We start from the raw sequence: 21,812 nt of genomic DNA, 5'->3' as shown, positions 1-21,812 counted from the left end.
GAAGTGGATGTAGGCATAGGTGGTCCACCACATCTGTGTAAGTGGTCCATGGACCATAGAACTTTGAGAACCACTGTTTTGGACAATGTGAGGATGTCATTAAAAGGCAAACAAAATGTTAGGATATACTGTACAGTATAGTTAAAACGGTAGAATTTAAATCAAGGAAGGATATGTTAAAATTGTTTATATTAAACAACACAGTAGTGAGGCCTCATTAAGGGTATTGTGTACAATTTTGTCCCCATACTATAGAATATATTCAAATATATAGATTTGAATATAGTATGTCTTCGAAATGTAAAAATAATTGTACAACTCCCTAGGGCAATTCAGTGTTAAGCTGGGATGGGTATGTATATATTTATTTACTTCATAGTTTAAAAATAATCATGTACGAGTGTTTAACTATTTGGGTAAAGCCTGTTTTTCTTTATCAACTTCTTTAAGTTTTGAAATATTTATGTTAAGCTAATTTTGGACCGAAGCAACAGGTTTTCAAAATTACTATGCTAACTTTTAAAATTTCTAACTTTGAGATACTATGCTATTTATACCTTGATGAATCATAGATGTTTTATTCTAACTTCAGGAGTAATATTGCCAGATTTATTTCACTGCCACTACATAATTTTGTTTTCAATGAATTTTGTGGATGTTGAATGACACACTGGGTGTAAATGCAGCACATCAAGAAATGTGATCAGGATACTTAAAAAGGATTCATGAGATTAAATCTAAAATAAAATCACAGCTTTAACGATCACTTTTTGGATCCAATTGCTTCCAATACCCATTTAATGCAATTATAATGTCTATTAGTGCATATAATATAAAATACGAGTTAATAAATTCATTAATTCACTCATTTATTCATTCATGACATTTTCAAACAGAATGTGAAAATCATATGTTCTCACTGCTTCTTAATCATTGTTACTTCACACTGTTTCAGTCTCAACACTGAAAAATAGCAAGAATGCTTGTTGTGCAGAAAATAAAAGAGCCATACTGTGTAAAACGTAAGAGGATTATCGATCTCAGTTAAGAGCCTAAAACACACCCACTACGGACATAGGTCGTAGAAATATTTCATTTAAGATACGTTGAATAAACAACTACTCTCTCATACACACTTTTTTCATTTTTAAAATCTTGTTTTAATCCAGTTGCATTTGGTTGAACGTTTACATATTGATGTCAAGTATTGGCCTTTCTGTTGTTCCAAAGACTCGAGTATATTAATAGTACCATGCTTTTATATTCTGTATACATTTATAGGGTGACTTTCAAAGCAATTTGCTCCACGTTCCTGCTAGTACATAAGAGCATTAGAAAGTTTTCATACAGCAATTGGGAATTATAACCTATTATTAGGTTATTTGGTTATTGGTTGTTTGGTCATACTACTTAGGTTAATGGTAATATAAACTGTATATACACACACTACAGTATGATATCAGTACAATCTTATCCAGCCATTTCTTGAAAAAAGTAGCTTTAACACCATGGCATGGTAGCTCGTTCTAGACCCCCATTACCCCTTGTGTAAAACAAAATGCCTATTCTCAGTTTTAAATGCACTTTCACACTTGTGTCCTCACATTCATTATTCACTCTTGATACTGTAGAAGATTCTCAATGCTTTTCAAATCTCAAGGACTAAAAAGGCTGTTTTTAAGCTCTGGACGGTCTCTGGCTGGACTTGTCTGGAATGTTTCTAGAGCAACATTTTCTGTAATGTGGTACACAGTATTCTAAATGGATTCTTACTTAATTTTAACATGACATCTCTTGATTTAAATTTCATGCTTTTACCTGTATGATCTAATCTACTTTTTACCTTTTCTGATGTTTCCCAACTTTGCCTAGAGATGATGAAAATAGTGCGTCAACACCTCATTCTTTTTCATAGATGACTTGTTTATGATTAAAATGTCCCATTTTATAGCTATGGTCTGGTCTTTGGCTTTGCTACTGTAACAAAACAGCCCCAACCAGGGTGTATACATAGAACTGAGACATGACAGGTTGCACTGAGACACTTTAAAAGACAGAAAACACCTCCGTTTTCGTAAGGTTATTAAGGAACTGACAGCAGCTGTAGGAAATCGATATAAAGACAGGTTGCCTACTCAGACTCTCGTTGTTTTACAGACGGTACGTTTTTTAATCTCATGGTGAGATTACTCGTGATGATTGAAAGGTTTTGAATCATACAATTTGGTCTGAAACAGACAGTCTTTAAATGCTATAGTAAAAGATAAACAAAAGGATCCCTCAAGCAGCAACCTCGGTCGTTGCCGTGACAGCCTGCCACTAAAAAAAAGGTGGTAAGAGCAGACTGGCCTAAACAGGACTGTCTGAGCTGCAGTTATATACCACCTTCTGAAGTAGGAGTAAGGCAGGCATTTAAACATACTAGAATTAGGGTTGGGTAGGTAACAATGGTTGGTCTGTCCACTGCTTAAAACTCCCATAAAAAAGGGGCAGTTGTATGTGCAGTTTCCCATGCTGCGCTGGCATTTAAGGGGGATCTGTTACAGCTACCTGCATGTAATACTCTGCACTCGTCTACCTTAAATGTTATCTGCCAGGGTTTGCCCAGTCCTGAGATCTATAAAAATGTTTTTGAACTTCCTTTGCTTCATCTACAGTTTTAGCTAATACTCTTATTTAGGGATCGTCTGCAAACGTCACTAATTTACCGTCTATACCAGAATCCAAATCTGAAATAAATTAGGAAGAAAAAAAGGAAGACTTGGGAAGAACACTGATTATAATTCAGACCCCTGTGGTACTGTACTAATTATACCAACCCAATTTGAACACTTAATTTTTATCTGTACCCTTTGTTTTTTAACCATCGTCCATTTCACAATCCAAACACATGCCTACAGCTTGCACTTTGAGAATTAATCTTTTATGAGACGCTCTGTCAATAGCATTCTGAAATTCTATATATTGCATGCACTGTGTGTGTCCATTTATGTTGTTATTTACCAAGATCTGTCTTTTCTAAATCCATGCAATCTCCTAGGATCCTATTTCCATATAGATGATCCTCACATTGAGTTCCAATTACTCTCATTGAGTTCTATAACCCTTTATGTAATACAAGTTAGAATTATTGGTAAATAATTTTATTTATTAATATCCCCCCAAAAAACAGAGACAAACATTGTATAACAAAATTAGTTATGGATTGGGTAAAATGTCTTGCAAAAAATTATAACATTACAGCACTGGCACTTATGAAGGTATTTTTGGCCTTTGTTCTTCAAACCCTATGGTTATTGTTCGGGAATTACCTTTTGAGATTGAACCTAAAACATTAAATTGGATGGAGAGTGAGATGGCCAGACAAAAACTTTAATTTCATTACTTTGGTCAAATCCTAATGATGAAACAACCAATGAAAATAAAAGGATATAATACTTAATAATTTGGCTTCAACTCTTTTGGCTGGGAAAATAGCAGTAATGATCATGAAGATCAGCTCTATCACATCCCCCCTGAAAAATTCCCACAACTGCCCTGCAGATTCTGATGCACTCGACTTGGCTGTAGTTTCGCAAGATCCATACAGAATGTGCATGTAACATGGAATGAATGAGAAGTTGTATAATGCAGACTTGAAGAAATCAAAGTAGGTAGCTACATCAGCATGCATAGGCTGCAATAGAAGAGGTAGAGATTTATTCCATGCTGAGCGAAAAACAAAAGAAACACAACATTTCAGCTATGGAGCCTTCATTTGTGCAGCCTTTTTGTAGGAAAGAGTAGATTTGGATATGCAGTCAATGAGAAGCATTGTATGAGCTTGTTTGATGATTGTCTGATGTGAAGTGACCCATTCCAGTCCATCTTAGTTCACTAATTCCCAGAATGTCACGTTTGCCTTGGTTCGTAGTTCTTATGTTCCAAGTTCCAGTGGTGTACAGCTCTTTACCATATCGGAGTTTCCTTTCATCTCCAAGCACCTCAGCAGTTGGATGTCCTCTCGGCTTTAATCTACCCGCATAATAACCTCTAGTGCAACTCGTGCTTGTACTCTGTTCTTCTCCAGTAGTATACTGGGCACCTTCAGACCCAAGGGGCTATATCTTCCAGTGTCATTTTGACATATCTCTTGTTGCTTTTGTCCATAATGTTTTCTTGGCTAAATACCTTCTCCAGTGGACCGTATTTAGTCTAATCTCTCTGCCATGACCTTCCCATCTTGGGTAGCCCTTCACAGTATAGCTTGTAGCTTCACTGAGATACGCAAGCCCCTTCACCCCAACGAGGTAACGATCCCGAAGGGTTCTACCTGTTGCCTTTGATTCATATTTTCCAAACCTTACCAAAACAATTGTGTCACGGTCTGATACAGCCGACACGTTTGCATTCTCTTCCTGGCAGGGGCGCCTCAATAATAGTTGCTTTCAATTTCTTAATACAGTATTTGCCTCAATTTAATGAACTAATAGGGGGAAATGGTGAGTATCCATTAAATCGCAAAGGTCATCTATATAGTATATACTGTACATGTAACAACCATTGAACACAAAAACAAAAGTATTAATGCAAAAAACTTGTATACAATGATAAACCAATTACTAATGGAAGAAAACAGCACTAATATCAAAGGTTGTACATTTGACAAGATACAATAAAAAATAAATATTTATGGTAATAACTCAATAATGTACTGTAAAACACCAATGAACACGATTTAAATCCACTAATGTTTAAATCAGATAATTAGATTTATAAAGGGTGAAGTAAACTAATCAGAATTACATCACATGCATCCCAGTTGTTTCTTAAAAATACATAAAAGAGCACGTGGTTATTCTCTCTGTATGTCAATAAATTGAAATTGTATTAGCTGTACTTCATTTAAATAGCAGTAATGTGTATTCTGTGTTGTGTTTTTGTTCTCTGGATTTAGCAGAATTATCCAAGCAAAGGGTAGTTCTTTAAAATGTTCATTTGGCAAATGTTTTTCCACATCCTGAAGCTTTCACTGGATTATACTTGTCAAACAACAGTTACTATAAGGACAATATTTCAACGCTATCTATAAATGCAATATCTTGCCGACGTGTCTTGATTTGGTCCACGAAAAAATAGAATGAACTGAAAAGAAAGACCATTTGGTCCTTTTTGCATGTTTGTTTGCTTATTAGGAAACTACAATTTCACTTCCGAGTGTGAAATATTGATTTTGTTCCCTTAAACTTCCTGTATAAGACAGTGTCCTGATACCAGGAAATCATTTTTTTTTACTCTTCTTTGAACTCTTACTTAGGCTATAATAACATTTTTGTGGTATGGTGACCAAAACCGAACGCAACATTTTAAGTAAGAATAACATGCCTGGATTAAACATACCACTTCTTGCTATATGCCTATGTGACGGCTGAAGCTTTGCTTTGCTTCTGCCACGGTCCAGTCATGGTCCCTTGAGAGTCACTGGTCACTAAGAGCATACATAGTATGTATACATTGGTTGAGCATTAAGATCCAGACATCGTGGGCTTAAACCTGGGTCACATCACATGTCAACAGCAACTGAGATTCCCCAAGCACTCACAATTGGCCAAGTTTGGCAGGGCCCTTTCAGCCAATGGTGACCCCTACTACCTGCCAGGTAGGATTTACGGTGATATTAGTAAGAGGTGTGCCTTGCTTCCAATCATCACTGAGCCTGCTGTGTAGGGATGCAAAGCTGGTGACGTGTTAAAAGGATGAGTCACTCTAACGTCCACCCACCCCCTCATCTTCACTATGGAACCTGGGCAATATGTATGTATAGTAGTATTCCAGAAACAAAGTCCTCAATGACAGAACAGGTGAAAGAACCTCCAGGAACATCTTAATGACTAGTCTAACAGACAACGAAATCAGAATGAAATCTCCAATCTTACTGGTATCCATGTAATTGGCAACATTCACAGTCCTAACACTGGCACCTGAATGACTCGGTCATTGCACATGTCCGGAATCACAAAGACATTCACATCCTCAGTGCAATGACAGGAACTCACTGTTGTGTCAAAGCATCTCCCAAACATTGCCTGGAGATGAAGCAATGTCCACTGAAAATCAACAACATAGCACTGAAGGATTCAACCAAAAGAGAACCTTTTTCAAGAGTATACTAGGGTATAAAGGTCTGAAATCTCAATGAAGAACATAAGAAAAGTGTTCACAACTCTAAGTTAGATATCAAGACGTATAGAATAAAGTGCCTGCAAACAGCCAGTTCCTTTTTACACTGGGACACCGCAGGATTCATTTAATAAAAATGAACTTATTGATCATAAGCACAAGGCTCCCTACTGTATGTAAGGTAGAGTAACCCAAAAGATCTCACCAGCTTCTGTAACAACATTGAAAAGCAGAGATTCAAAAGAGGTTGTGATAGAAAGAACAGCAGGTGAACAGACAAGGCAAAGAAGATTCAACACCTTGCTGACATAAATGATATCCATGGTTTATATACTGCCATAATATCAGTTTTTGGTGTACATACTCAAGGACCAGCCATTTTGAACCCTAAAGAAGGGAGGGATAGTACACTCCATTCTAGGTACTGTACAGTATGTTGTGTGACAAGTGCAACTCTCCCTGCCCCCCCCCAGGATTAAATTGTGGACTCTTAGTATACACAGCGCCATTCCCTAGACAGCCTAACTCCACCAAGTCAAAAAACAAGGCCGCCACAACAGCAGAATTTTACACAAGCCTGGCAGGTTTCAGTCACAGTTACTAGTGGTCCCGAAGTCACACAGCTCCCTCTCTAGGCAGAGAATTGCACTGTACCACAAGACTGGGTCCTCTCTAGGTTGCAGAGAAGGATGCCATCACATCACTTACGCAAGTCCTTCAATGCATGATCCCTATAACATAAGGGACAGTTTGACGAATGCTTTTTTCTGATCAGGATCGAAAATTCAATGTCAACAACTGAATGTTGATTCAGTTCCATCCACATCCACATAAGACATATGCTTAGACCTTTACAAGCCCTTAAGTAGTTAATGAAAGCTACCACTCAAATGAACAACAAGGTAGAAAGACTTTACATGTGGAAAGGGCTTACACTAGAAAACCACACATTCATCATATACTGTAAACGACTTTGAGGATGCTCTGATTGCAACAGTCTTCAAGAAAAGGGACCAATCAAACCGTTGAAAATACAGAGAAATCTCCCTGCTCTCTATTGTGGGCAAGATAATCATAAAAATACTCTTAAACCATATCATTCTAATTGCTGAAGAATAAAATCTTGGTGTGGTTTCAGACCCTCTAGAAGCACGAGTTTTCCTTTCAATTAAAATAAATGTTGAGAGTGGCACCAACCTCTCTATGGTGTATTTTTTGACGTGGCCTCTGACTCTTAAAATCCTGAGGTACTCAGGAAGATCTTTCTGAAGTATGGATATAATACTCAAAATGTCAGCATCCTTCATCCGCTTCACGATGATATGCAAAGAGTAATCCTCACTAATTGACCCATTACAGATCCCTATTAAGTCCCGGCAATATCAACTCCTGGGAGCTCTTGACCAAACCCGATGAATATATGGGAAGGAGCCTCGTACTTTGAAAATCAAAGATATCAGAATCGGGAAGCAAAGCCAGAATATCGAAGAGATCTCTCCATGAACGGATGACATAGTACACAACCTCCTATATCCCAGGACAACATTTGCTCATCTGACCTGAATATGTGCAGATTCCACATTGGCCTTACCAGTTACCTTTAGGTTAATGGAAAACAACATCTTTCATTGATTACAGGATCAGAAATGGGAGACACTGAAGTAAGAACTTCCTGGTACCACAGGCATACAGTACCTATGACCCATACGTGCCATATCTGTTCCATGTTTGGATGAACTCTTGTCAAGCTACAAGTTCACAAATAATCAGGCTGCAGCAGAAAATGGGTGGAGTAAGAGACAAATAAATTATATGGCAGGTTACAGAAGACTGGAAGAAAGCAAACAGAAAAAAAAACATAGTAGTACTTTCAAGAGTGTTAGAAGGCAATCTGTCTTCTGTTGTTGTTCCACACAAGTGTTCAGTTATATTGGCGATTCAGTTAGTTAATGAAATGTTCCAAGCTATTTTTGTATTTTTTAATTTTCTGACTATTATTTATAACTTTGGCTCTTATTACATGAATTTGTTGTGGAATCAGGTGTAAAAGATCATGCTAGAGTATGTGCAAGAAAATTAGTTTAATCATTTTATTGATAACACAAGATGGAATAAAAATCTAGAATAAATACTTGACCTTAAAAGAACTGAGACTGCCACCCCTATACTGTACTCAAAAAAGGGATAATAGGAATACATTGCATAGACAGCAACGAAACACTACTAATAATGTGAGTGTTATAATTAGCTAAGAGTTTCAGATTTTGGCAATGTCATGTCCCCAGTACCCCTATTATCCACCAGAACATAGAACACACCTACTGTATACAGGTGGGCTATAAAAAGAAACATTTACATGATTCTCAGTCATATCAATCAATAACGTAAAAATTACAGCTACTGTTATATTCTCTAATAATCACAGGAGCAAGTAACGCAAATTTTAATGCACGCTTTTAGAGGTCACCCAAAATAAAAAGCAGGTTTTTGGATGTTTTTTGGTTTACCAGCAACACACAAGATATCCTTTTAAAATGGCGGAATGCAATACTAAAAATATTACATGTTTAAAGACACCTAAAGCTCTAATATTTGTATTATTATTATGTAGTAATAATAATAAACTTATTTGTATATAGTACCTTTAAAAGCGCTTGTTAATCCACAACAATAAAGAACAACCTATAGGTTAGATAACAGTGTACCAAAAAATGAAACAGACTACATGTTCATTTGTAATGAAGGTGTGTTTAGGATATATACAATTTATTATTAGGATTGTACAATTTTTTTAACCCACTACTGCTGCAATGTTCACTTGTCATCTTGGGATGTTGTAACAATCTCACATGATCTTAAAATGTGTATAAAACATTCCAAAGCAGCACCTTTTCCACACATACACACAACGCACAAGTTACTGCAAACTAACTTCTTCCTAAATGTTCACATTGTAAATATCATTTTCTGGTATCACCTCCTGAAGAGATGCACAGAAAAAAAAATATCTATGGAGTGTGTCAGTAGTATGGCTACAACGTTATGACTGAATGAATGTATCCTTCCTCTACAATTGTAAAAAACGTGATAAAAACATTGGTCCGTCACAGCTAAATCACAGCCTTCCAGGAACATTGGTAATACTGTTACTACATTTTGTGTTAGCCAGGAGTGCAGTATGCCTGTTTCCTCTTGTACTGAAATATAAATCTCTTTGATATAGAAACTGGTGTAACTCTTAATGATGGTGGAACCATTTTTGTAATAATGGCACATGTGAGGTGTTATATGACACAATACCTTCATGGTTGAAAAACAAGAGTGCTTGCTATTTAAAGATGATAATCCATTCTCTGGCAAGTGCCTCTCCTTTGACAGTGGTTCCATCTTCCAAGGAATGATACCATTTTCTTTCGGGGAAGTATCCATGCTGAAGTTTCTTGGCATTGATGCATGCAATCCTAAAAGGAGATAATCAAAGCCTGAAACATTCTTATTTCCAATTTTAAACACATTTGTTTGCAACACATTGAGATGGACTTAAATATAATTATCTAATAGGTATGTGGAACTCAATGAGAGTTTTTTTGGTGCTTTCTCTGAACCAGTAGAACTTAATAGCCATTGCAGATAACTGAACATCTTTCCAGTTTAAATAGGATCTGTGAGAGCAGTAATTCCAATAATCCTTTTATTTATTTTGATACTACACACAGGATTTCTCAATAATTATTTCTATAGGATAAAATAATATTTAACTAAAGCTAAAAGAGATGGCAAAATGTTTAGTAAGGCTGCTGTGACATCCTTACACTACCTTATTTTGGCAACAGTTTCTAGAAGACAAAATGCATATCAAATTGTCTGTAATCAGACAAGCTGTACAACACTCAGGCCAACATATCCCAAGTGTATGAAATAATAAGATACACATGTTTCACTCTCACCGACCTTGACCAAATTTTACAGTAAACCTCTGGTTCTCAATCCTGGTCCTGGAGGACCTCTGTGTCTGCTGGTTTTCATTCCAGCTGAGCTCTGAATCTCTCATGCTAACTGATCATCTGCTTCCTAGTTTAGACTTGTTTCTTCAGTCTGTCTTGAGTGTCAAAAACATCCCGTTTCAAGGTTACTCAGTTTTCAACAACTGCAGCATAAAGACCTTTACACAGTGTCTCTTCAACGTCCTTGCCATAATTTCTAACTAAACAGCCCTTGAGGGCTGACTGACACGTGGAAATGGCACGATCACCCTCTCAAGTCACGTTGGTTACAAATTAGGCAGCACTCCTGAGTTAGGGAAGGACTGAAATTAAGGAATTGGTACAGGACTGATGCCAATTACAAATTTAACTGGACGTACTGAAAGCTAGTAGAAGCAAAGTTACAAATATAACCCAGATAGAAAAGTGAAATTAGCTTGTGATAAAGAATTTAGTGGGAGAAAAATACCAGAAGAGGCAGCGTTCCTCAAGGACCAAGCCTGGGAACCCTCGTTATAAACATCTCTTGAACACCTTTACCAAATATGTTTTGCATAGAGTCCTAATATTATAAATTGGATAGTTTCAACAAAGAGCTCAAACAACAGTGATAAAGAACGAAGCATAAAATGTGTATGGAATAGATGTAAACAGCTCTAATGTAATATACAATAGCCCCAGAAAGACAACTTGAGAATGAATGTCTTGTTTAAAAAGAAGAAAACAGGACACAATGCTATTAAGGGCTGAAGTCCAGCGGGTGTTACAGGTTTTAATTATATAGTAGATGCAGCCCTTAAAGCATCGGGGGAACTGTGTTAAATTGGTCCAGTTAAGTCAATAATTAGTTCAATTAAGTGGTTAAGAGTAAACACCTACAGACTTTGAAGCCTGCCATGCTTGCAACTGGACAATACTGCTGCCTTATCTAAACCCAATCATTTTGAATCACAAAAAATGTATGTAATGAAACTGATAAGCTGGTCATGCCATTTCTCCAACTCACTGATATGTTAGGGCTAGTGCAACTAGAAAATAAAGGTCATATGGGCAAATTAATCAAATAGACAAAATGCAGTTGTATAACAAATTTCCCATCTATGATTCCTAAATAGGAAACATTTGATGAGAAAATGTTGCTCTACTATTTTGACAAATCAGCAAATCCTTTTTAAATACTTCCTTTGACAGGGCTAATTTTTTTGTATAGTGCATGCTGATTTCATTGAGACTTTCCAAAACTGTCTGGCCAGTAAAATTACTCATGTCCGGTAAAAGAAAGTCACATGGTCTCCTGATTTTCATTTTACTTAAAGCTTTAATGACTTACCTAAACCAATTTATGATTTACTGGCCTATACAACCACTAAAACCTATTCCAGGTCTTCAGCAACTACAGAACCAGCCCATCGAAATCTGATACCAGTGGTTGATACGTGTTTGAAGAACTAACATTGACTTACATATGCCTTTAATTGTGGTCTCAATGATAAATTTCTCAATGATTCCACACACTATGCTGGTTTACCTCTGGTTCATACTGTGAAACATATTTGTTCTTAAAAGCCAATGAAACTCTTGGTTTCATTATAATATTGTTAATGTAATGATCAGCTAAGCATATAATTACTTCATTTAGGTACTATAAAAATCAGCTGTGTTGAACTGAAAAGTAGAACCCACAAGCCTTACATTAACTCATGAATCTAAAAAGGGAATGGAACATTATACTTTCAAAAGTTAGTATTCCCAATTACAACATAACTCTTATATAAGAAGGATGTGCAAAATTGGTTAATTATGAAAAATCACACTGGGACTGTTGTTGCGACGATGCAGAGATTTTCATAGACACTTTGAAGTTTGTGATGCAGTGAAAACTTTCTGCACAAAACATTTGTCTTTTGTTTATACAGGGACCCTTGTATTCTTGGCAGAGAGTGGCTTGGCTACCGAAGTCACCTGCAATGCAACTTCAAAGATCTTATATAGTGTCCCAGGCTAAATCTCATGTAAGATTCAAAGGCTACAAGTGGATTTATTCAGTTTCACCTGATACACCTCTGAGTGAATTGCATTACAGTCCTTGTCTGCTATTCACAAAATTAACTTCTGTAAATTTGGGACATCCTGTACACTTACAGTGGGTGAACTGTAGTGAGTTTCAGTGATCTATATAATATGTGTATAAAGTAGATACTAGGTATAGCAATAGATCACCTCTTAAAGGCACTTCTCCCAACTTATTATATCTAAAAAGTACTTCCTTACAGAAGTAAGTTGTAACTGTAATGGATTACTATTTTAAAAAACACTGCCCCATTGGATTCTTACACCAGGAAGCAGGTCTCTTTATACGCAAATAGTTGAATAATACAGTAATATTAACTTTCATATGCTGATGAAACTCACATATACATTTCGTTTACACCTAACGACAACTCGTCTATTATCACTTTAGTTAATTGCACTAATGAAGTAAAGACTTGGATGTGTGAAAACCTTTTGTTACTCAACTCGGATAAAACCAAGGTTCTGTTGTTTGGAGGCAACAATACTGACAGGACTACAATAACTTCAGCACTTAACTCAGAGAATTAAAAAAATTGCCTCAAAGACTCAACACGTAACCTAGGCATCATATTAGATACAAGGCTCTCCTTTAACTCATATTAAAACAGTATCGAAAACATGCTTCCTAGAGTTAAGAAAATTGCAAAACTAAGGCAGCTTCTCTCCACTCAAGACAGAGAAGTTAATACATGCTCTAGTATACAGCAGGTTAGACTACTGCAATCCCCTACTATCAGGGAGCACCCATCACTCTTTCAACACCTTACAGCACATTCAGAATGCAGCAGCTAGAAATGTTACTAGGAGCAGAAAGTATGACCATATAACCCCCATACTTCGCTCTCTTCATTGGCTTCCTGTCAGGTACAGGGCAGATTTCAAAATCCTTCTACTTACAAGGCTCTCAGAGGTCAGGCACCTATCTAATGGAACCTATTAATGTATATCATCCAAGTCGCCCGCTTAGATCACAGAATGCAGGTCTTCTTCATATTCCACGCATTAATTTTTTAAAAAGTTGGTGGTAAAGCTTTTAGTTACAGGGCCCCTAGTTTATGGAACAGTCTCCCACCCCATATTCAGGATGATGAGTCAATCTCAGTATTTAAATCCAGACTGAAGACTTCAGCCTAGCCTACTCACACCTTACATTAAAGCCTGCTGCAACCATGGCTGCTGGTGTTGCTGTACATGCCATTGTGTGTCTCTATGTTGGCCCACCAGGTAGATACATCTGTTCTGGCCAAACTCTCCTATTCTCCTCCCCACATGTCTGGATGGTGCCTAGGCTGGGCACCATCTGAGTTGGATGGCGCATTACTGCCATGGATCCAAGAGGGACACCGTGGATATAACTATCGTTTAGGAGGATTTTGCTGGTCTACAGAGATCTGCATGGAGTACTGACATACTGTACAGAATACATGATGGATGGATTAATACCCTCATTCAAGGGGTGGTGCGGTGGCGCTGTGGCTCAGGATCTGTGCCTGTGGCTGGAAGGTTGCTGGCACGTATCCTGCGGCCAGCAGAGGAATCCTACTCCGCTGGGCCCCTGAGCAAGGCCGTTCATCCCAGGGGCACCGTATAAATGGCTGACGCTGCGCTCTGACCCCCAGCTTCTCTCCCTGTCTGTGTGTCTCATGGAGAGGAAGTTGGGGTATGTGGAAAGACAAATTCCTGATACAAGAAATTGTATTTGGCCAATAAAGATCTTATCTTAATTTATTTCCTTTTTTTTAATTGTATAATGTTAACACGCCCAAAGGGGTTTGGCAGCCAGTTGACCTTGGACCCCTGGAGGTTTTGGTTCCTCTCCTCCATTGTCTTCTGGTCTTTTCTGTTCTGTATTCACATGTATGGTCACTTGCATTGTTAAGCGCCTTGGGGCAACCTTGTTGTGAAAGGCGCGATATAAAAACGAACTGAATGGATTGGAATCTTAAAAAATACAAAGTTTGATATTAATGGCAAACATTTACACATCATTATTTACAATTTCATTTATTGTAGTGTTAGGCTCTTACTGTTGAGGAAAAAAAATATTGAGTAGCGGTATCTAAAATGGTGGTAAACAAGCACAACATCTATTTTTAAGCATTATTTTAAAACTTAACATTTTTGCTTTTAATGTAGTGTGACATCAGCAGGAGACAGGCAAGCTAACAGACCTCTTTTTGTGTACATGTGTAGATATGTGGACATGGTAATGTGAACACTGCCTTTAGATTCCAGTGCAGGAATAGTGTACAAAAAGCAAACAGTAACCTGGATTTTACTGTATATTATATAGAGCACTGGGTATCTATGCTACTTATAGGCACCATGTTAAAATAGTCAATAATTAGTTCAATTAAGTGATTAAGAGTAAACATCTACAGACATTGAAGCCTGCCATGCCTGTAACTGAACAATTCTGCTGCCTTATCTAATCCCAATCTATTTGAATCACAAAAAGGTCTTGAAACTGATAAACTGGTTTTGCCATTTCTCTAACCCAGTGAGGTGTTAGGCTTAGTGCAACTAGCAACAATATATTCTGGAAAATAAAGGTCATACAGACATATTGATAATATAGACAAAATATAGTTTTTAAGACTTTTCTATCTATGATTCCTAAACAGGAAACATTTGATGAGAAAATGTTTGGGTAGCTATGCTGCTTACCGTGATAAGAGATTTCTCCCCGTCTGTAATTACAATCCAAACACGCTTTTCAATGTTTTACAGCTCACTTGGTCTCTTACTGGTCTACCTTGCACTTTCAGGAAGCTGTTCCTATATAGCAGATTACTAAATTACTATAGTATAGTAATCAGACCGCTGTGTACTTCTCAGAACCAGAACTTTTTTTTAAAAAGAAGTAAAACTGAATGATCTATAATTTGTTCAATTGGTGATACATTTGTAATTCTTCGATCTATGGGTACATCCCTACAGGACTGAACTTTTCTAGTAAGGATCTATAAATAACATCCCTTATTTCCTTAAGTGGATAAATACCATCAGGCCTCAGACCTGATTTTTTTTAAAGTATTTTTATAAAACAGGCTTATCTGTTTTAAGGACAGTTTTGTTTTGAGCCTTTGGCAGTATGTTTTTGAACAACAACCAATCTTCTATTGACTCTTCATCCATATGTTTCTAGTTAACCCTTGACAAGTTAATTCCTTCATAGTATGCTTCTCTTAAGTATTAAACCCTAATTTTATACACAACCTTCAGAGCTTAAAGTATGTTAAAACTTACAATCACAATTCCCCAATTATTTTACCACCTAGATTCACTCAATTCAGTAATGTCTGCTATAAAAGACCTAATCAATAAGGACATCTACCTCAGAAAGTGCCTTCAGAGTTCAGAAACAATCATCAACCATTTAAGATTAATTCATTTCAGATTTTGTATTCCTCATGACATTACCCCAATTTATATGAGGACAATTGAAGTCTCCTAATATTAGGCTGTCACCTTTGCTATATTCCTACCTGATCTCATTAATACCAACATGTATGTGTCTGCTTTTGGTGATCTATAGCACACACCTATTGTTAAGTCCTTAAAATATTTACTTTTTTAAAGATATACAGCTATCCATTGATATATGAACATCCACTACACGTTTTTGTTTATACAAAATCAAACTGTTTTTTTTCTCATTTAAAGAGCAAAGTTTCACCTTTACGAGCTGTACTCTCATAAAGCAATTGCTGAGATTATTTTTCTCACATATTTTCTCACATGCATGTTTATGCATTTGCTAATGACTGTGACAATGTAATTACTGTACTGTACCGTAAATGAGCTTCAGTGTTATTGTTTGCCTTCCAATTGTTAATGCATCTGCTAATAACTAAGTATGTTACTAGAATAATTAACCAAGAATGTAATTGTTTTCATACTTTGGTAGAGTTCTGTGCTGTATTAAGGTGATGTTTGGGTGTCTGAGTGAACATTTCTGAGTTCTGGAACCAATTCTGAGATTATAACACAGGAAGTCATGGGAATTTAATTTCTATTAACGAGCTTTCACCTTACAAGCAGTTTTTAAGGAGCAAATTAGCTTATAGCTCATATAACAAGGGATGACTATATAGATTTTATATTGCCTTTAATCTCTTGCCTCAATTCTCTAGATTGCAGATTTTTAGAAATACACAATAGTTCTACCACACTTTCCCTTCTCTCCTGCTTTTTTTCTAAAAGTTATAAACATCCCCATCCTCCTTCTCTAGGCATGTTTCTCATGATTCTCGCACTAAGCGTTAAGAATGTCTAAAAAGGATGTGTTAAGTTTATTACTAGCATAGCCTTGGGCTTTTATGATTCCACCAGAACTCACCTTTTCTGAGCTCCCTGGGCCCCATTTCACAAGTTTAAGTACTCATGGACTTATCTACCCATGAACATATTTTATAAATTTGTTAAATGGTAATTCCAATTTATTTGCTGTATCTTTTTAAACATACAGTTTGCTGTAGTTGGCGTTTATTTGAAATAGAGGGTTTCAAAAATGTTTTCGTTAATTGTTATTTCATTTCTCTCTCCCTCTCCCCTTTCTATCTTAACTTCATGGACTGGTAGCTGCTGTTACAGTCTCTCTCCTGCTCACTACTGTATCTCATCTATGATTAGCACATATACCAGTTAAGCTTTAACGAACAATAAACGCTGGTGAGTTTTCAATTCTGCTCACCTGTCCCTCCTTCGGTACTTGCACCTAAGGGTGGATCGCTGCAAAATCATGAAAGGAAAGTCTCTATGTTTTAGTACAATGGCTAAGAAAGGGTTGCTTATGACTTATAGTACATAGAATTTGGTCTACATTAAAAACTTGAAGAACTAACCCCTCATGTAACACGGGGAGTGGAAGTATTATACACTGCAGTCATGTACATTACGCAGTTTACACTTGTAATAGTTGAGTTTCCCACTACCACCACCTCTCTCTCGCTGTGGTACTTTAGTTCTTCATTTTTCTCCAGATGGTCACTGTCCAGAACCATTTCCAGTAAGGCCTGGAAGTGAACGGACAAAAGAGGATCTGGAGATACAGCCCCCGTCACTCAGTATAACTCTTTCTGCAGTCAGAAAGCCATTTATTTCATTTACTGTGTTCAAAATAATGTTCCGACATATCAGGGTGTATTCCTTTGCACAATTGTACACATGGAGGTCACAAGTGGAAAAAAAAGTACTTTTTTTAAAACAGTATGTGATGAACGCATTAAGAAAAACTGTAAAGGGGTAACTAAATGAAGGAGAAAAAACAGAAGATCAACCTAAAACACAGTGGAAAAAAAATCATGAAAATGTATCACATTATTTTAAATTAATTCCTTATCTAAATTATCTGAGGTCTTTTCCTTTTCCTGTACACTTCAAAAGGTTACTATGGGAGGGGGTTACAAAAAGAACTCTCTGCAGATCACTTGAAGAAGCCTTTGGAAACTAATTTTTATGGTCAGATTAAAACTCGTTTTTACCCAGAATACATCTGGAGAAAAAGAGAAACAAAACTGAAAAGAGGCATCTCCTGCCCAGTGAAGGCTGTGTGATGGTATGAGTTGATCTTTCTGCCTCGACACTGGCAGCCTTTGTATTACAAAAGAATCAATGAGCATCGAGAAACTTTACTCTCTCTAGCTTAATGTTGTGCAATTCTGAGAGTCTTATTGGAAGGGATTTATGCAGAATAACGACTTAATTATTTTATGAAATCTACTAAGGATTTTTTACAAAAAGAGGAAGACAAGACATTGGGTCATGGATCGATTATCTCAGTTGTTTCTTATTGTGAATCTTACCACAATGTTGTAGATTGACTTGAAGGGTCCTGCTGCAAAATAGAAACTAAGGTCAACTACAAAACCCAAAACGGGTTTCACAATACGAAAAAGATGTAAATACAAAAGGGCGAGCAGACAAAATACTACATTAAATGCATCCAAATACTTATATCAACATATAGAATTAAAACTGTACTAGTTAGTATAAAGTCAAACCTACTACAAAATTATTTCTCGGCATTTAAAAAAAAAGTGCTAGCAGGTACTATGTCCCACAGAATATTTTCTATATGAAATAATGGCAATGCTTGGATATTTCCCATATTATACAATCAAAAGAGAGATTTCCAGTCTCTGGTCAAATTAGGGCATGACCTATGATGCCAAGGTGGCATGACATCTAAAGTTGAAGCTCTCGAAAGTCTAAGACACCCTCACCAGATCCAGTGCACGTGTTCAATTCACATACCTGACCACACTTCCCAAGATGCAAAGGAACAGGAAGAGTTTTAACAGGTGACTTTTCAGGTTTATTAATTCAAACTATTGCAATAGCACGTACACACACAAAAAAAATGTATGTTTGTTTCTTTTACTCAAACAAGCCACTGTACACTAAGACTACTGAACTCCAGAGTACGTACTGTGATGGAATAACGACACTTCTGCAATTCCACAAATGTCTATCTATGTCCTTGTGCTCACCACACCATTAATGTGGTTTAATGCATTAAACATGAATGAATAGCTGCCAGATCCCACTTTTCCCTTTAACCATGTCAGAAAACAGACAACTAGTGAGAATTAAACCAGAGTTGTCATACTAGGCAAGCAAAAATGAGGACAGTAATTCTTGGCTAGGTAGTCCTTCCTGCTGCTCTTGACAGGGAAGAGGGCAGGTAACATGTTCTTTCCACGTGGACAAAACACTGTGGCACTGCATCCAGGAAAACATCTTTGAGAAAAAAGAAACATAATAGCTTCTGCATATTCTTCCATTTTGGGCAAGTAATCATTCCACTAAAACCAGATAATAAAAGTGGTTTGTTGCACTGACATATTCTGTAAACGTATTATACAGTATTTAAATTAAACTTTGTTCAAAACTGGACCATTGCTTATTAAATATTAATGTCTGTTATGACTAGGCAACATTTACATTACTGTAACCTAATTTTTAAACCGTTTTTTAAAAAAAAGACAAAAAAGGTGTTTAAATATTACAAACCCGAAAGTTTTAAATGGGATTTTCTTAAATTGGCATGGTGTCGCCTTTTCCAAGAATAAATTATCTCAAAATATCTTTCTGGGTACTAGGAACAAATAACATTATAGCTATAATGTGACTGCCAAAATATAGTACTTCTTTCTCAGTGATAACAAGGACACAGTGTCTTTAACAGCAAATTAATAAAAAAAAAAGCAAACGCAGGCTTCCCTTATTGCTGTCTATTAACCCATGCGTACGAAGCTGCACGGTTGCAGCAGCTCACTTGTACAGTAGGTTTCTGTTGATAAGTCCGCTTGCAGAGGCAGAAGCCATGACAACATAAATGAATTTATCCTTGTCCCCATGCACTTAGCCTAATTACTCCAATGAATATTCTCTTTGCACTTGTGTCTTGGTTCTGAACAAATCTAAACAGGTAGCTCTTCACCCCGGTAAAAGTAATTACCTAAAATCGTGGATTAGGTTTATGACATTATATACTGTATATTAATGTTGAGTCATGTGTGCATCTACTGTACAGTATATTGCAGGGTTCGACCTAAAATGGTGACAAAGCTTAAGCCACTTCATGAAAAATAAGTTTTACACTGATCGGCAAATGTGCAAAAATTTGAGGAGGAAAATAGGGAAAAAAACGCAGAACAGCGGTTTAAATTGATAAAAGGAAATGACAAAATTCGCTATTAAGTTTCTCTAAAGCAATTACTGAAGGTTGAAATACAATTGCCGCAGCGCATATGGCTTGTATTAGATAATAGCCAATTAAAATGCCAAAGTTATTATTCTCCATTTTTACAGCTTTTATGGACGTTAATGGTCTTTAGAAAATTAATTCTAACTGAACAGAAGGACAAATATGAATGTAGGTCACCAGCCCAGCTACAACGAGTTGTTCCTCTTCTGCAGTACGCGTTTTCGGTAACCTAACGTTTTTACAATTGTAAAGTTTGTTGCAGATACAGTAGTTGTGAGGAAGTGTAACACAGTAACACAGTAAGTGTAAGTGTCGTAACTCCTAAAACCGGTCGCTTAAAACATCTAAGGAATCGATTTGCTAAATCTTCTCTATAGGATTCATATCTAATTCCTTTTTTATATCAGTTTAGTTACTTACCTATAACCCGTCTTGAAAAAAAAGCGTTTAGTATTTTCTTGGGCTGTGATGCGATCTGTGCGATCTACGAAGTTGGAAACAGACTAGTTGTTGATCACTGCGACATGTATTAAGAGCAGGCGAGCCGAACTCCTTAATCACTGCACAGGAGGAAATGATGAAGAAAGGTGGAAAGGCTGATTTTACAATAGGCAAGTGCCTATCGAGGTCTTATAGGTAATAGTTTCTCGAGAGATCCTGTTAGATCCGATGCTTTCATTTTAGCTTTAATCCGCACATTTTTTCACGTTCTCTAATCTTTGACGTCAGTCTCCCCAGGTTTAACAGCTCCACGGAGAATTGAAACAGTTAAAGCCCTTGTTTAGTTTGTCAAGCCGCTTGAAGAGTTGACTCAAACACGTGATATCGCTTTTGCTAGCCTGTGAGAAAGGGAGAGAGAGACTTCTTTTATAATCAGCACCGCACTGTATTTGTCATGTGTGATATAATGGATGCGAGTACGAAATCTCGACTATTTGTACTCCTACCAACCAGTTTTTATCTGTGTTTTACTGAATAAATAATTGGTTGTTACATCATTACTGTGTCTAAACATTGAGGTAAACATTGATATTTTATTAAACAAAATGAACTTTAGATTGTATTTGTATTCCTGAAAGGGCTGTATTGTAACAAGGGATAAATCAGTGACAGATGATCTTAGTCTAAAAATTGTGCCACCTTTTCTGTGAGTAGTAAGAAATCTGATATTAAAAATAAAAAATAAATCTTTGTCCACCCTTTTTACAAGATCCACTGAGGATCAGATCTGTTACACCTCTAAGGGGATATTGTGCTTGTTGCCTGGTATTAATTAACAAACAAGTTATAAAAAAGACTAAATTAATTTCGTGCCAAATGCTGCTCCCTGTATTATTTGATCTTGAACACTTTGCTGCGCCTTTTAAAACTAATTTTCATAATTCAATAGTTTATTCATAATGAATAGTTTCATCTTACGAGTCTAACAGACTGCTACCTGTGTTCTACATTCTTTATTTTACAACAAAAGCTGGGGGGTTTCAGCAGCACCATAGCTCGTGTCCTGTTTGTAGTTAGGCATTCCCATCTTCTGGACTCTGGGAGACAATGGATTTCCATCCCAGATTTAAAGATCTCAGATTTGGTGTTTTAAGGATTTCCATATAGTATGGTCTTGAAAAAGCTTCACATTTTCAGTCGCTGTTGTTTCCTATTCCAAGGACATTCCACCCAATCTCATCTTGAAACTTTGTTTTTAAGCTAAACTTTTTATAGGTAATTTTCTCCGTTAACAGGTTCTTGCTAAGCATACCATTACTAGAATTCACCCGGAATGACAAGACCCAAGAACGAAGTGTATTGAAAGGGTTATGGAGTGTGCTTGTCAAAATTTGGGTTAACCTGCTTGGCTGAGGTCTGACCTCCTGGCCAGAGGATGAGGA

At 36.8% G+C, this 21,812-nt stretch overlaps 1 protein-coding gene across 2 annotated transcripts in view; it reads right to left on the bottom strand.

The window, feature by feature from the left end:
* The window catches only part of slco1c1 (solute carrier organic anion transporter family, member 1C1), a 54,220-nt gene extending 33,448 nt beyond the window's left edge, over window positions 1-20,772 (bottom strand). For both annotated transcript variants that reach the window (XM_088645702.1, XM_088645703.1), the window contains exons 1-2: window positions 20,350-20,772; window positions 9,460-9,620 (exon numbers count right to left, since the gene is read on the bottom strand). In XM_088645702.1, coding sequence (XP_088501828.1) covers window positions 9,460-9,606 — 147 coding nt within the window. In that variant the 5' untranslated portion in view covers window positions 9,607-9,620; window positions 20,350-20,772. The remainder of the gene's footprint in view (window positions 1-9,459; window positions 9,621-20,349) is intronic.
* Between the last annotated feature and the right edge of the window lie 1,040 nt (window positions 20,773-21,812).

The sequence above is a fragment of the Lepisosteus platostomus genome, chromosome 9, assembly GCF_059453375.1.
Source record: "Lepisosteus platostomus isolate fLepPlt1 chromosome 9, fLepPlt1.hap1, whole genome shotgun sequence".
NCBI classification, from domain to species: domain Eukaryota; kingdom Metazoa; phylum Chordata; class Actinopteri; order Semionotiformes; family Lepisosteidae; genus Lepisosteus; species Lepisosteus platostomus.
Note: the sequence above shows the minus strand (reverse complement) of the source record. Positions and strands in the feature narration are given on the sequence as shown.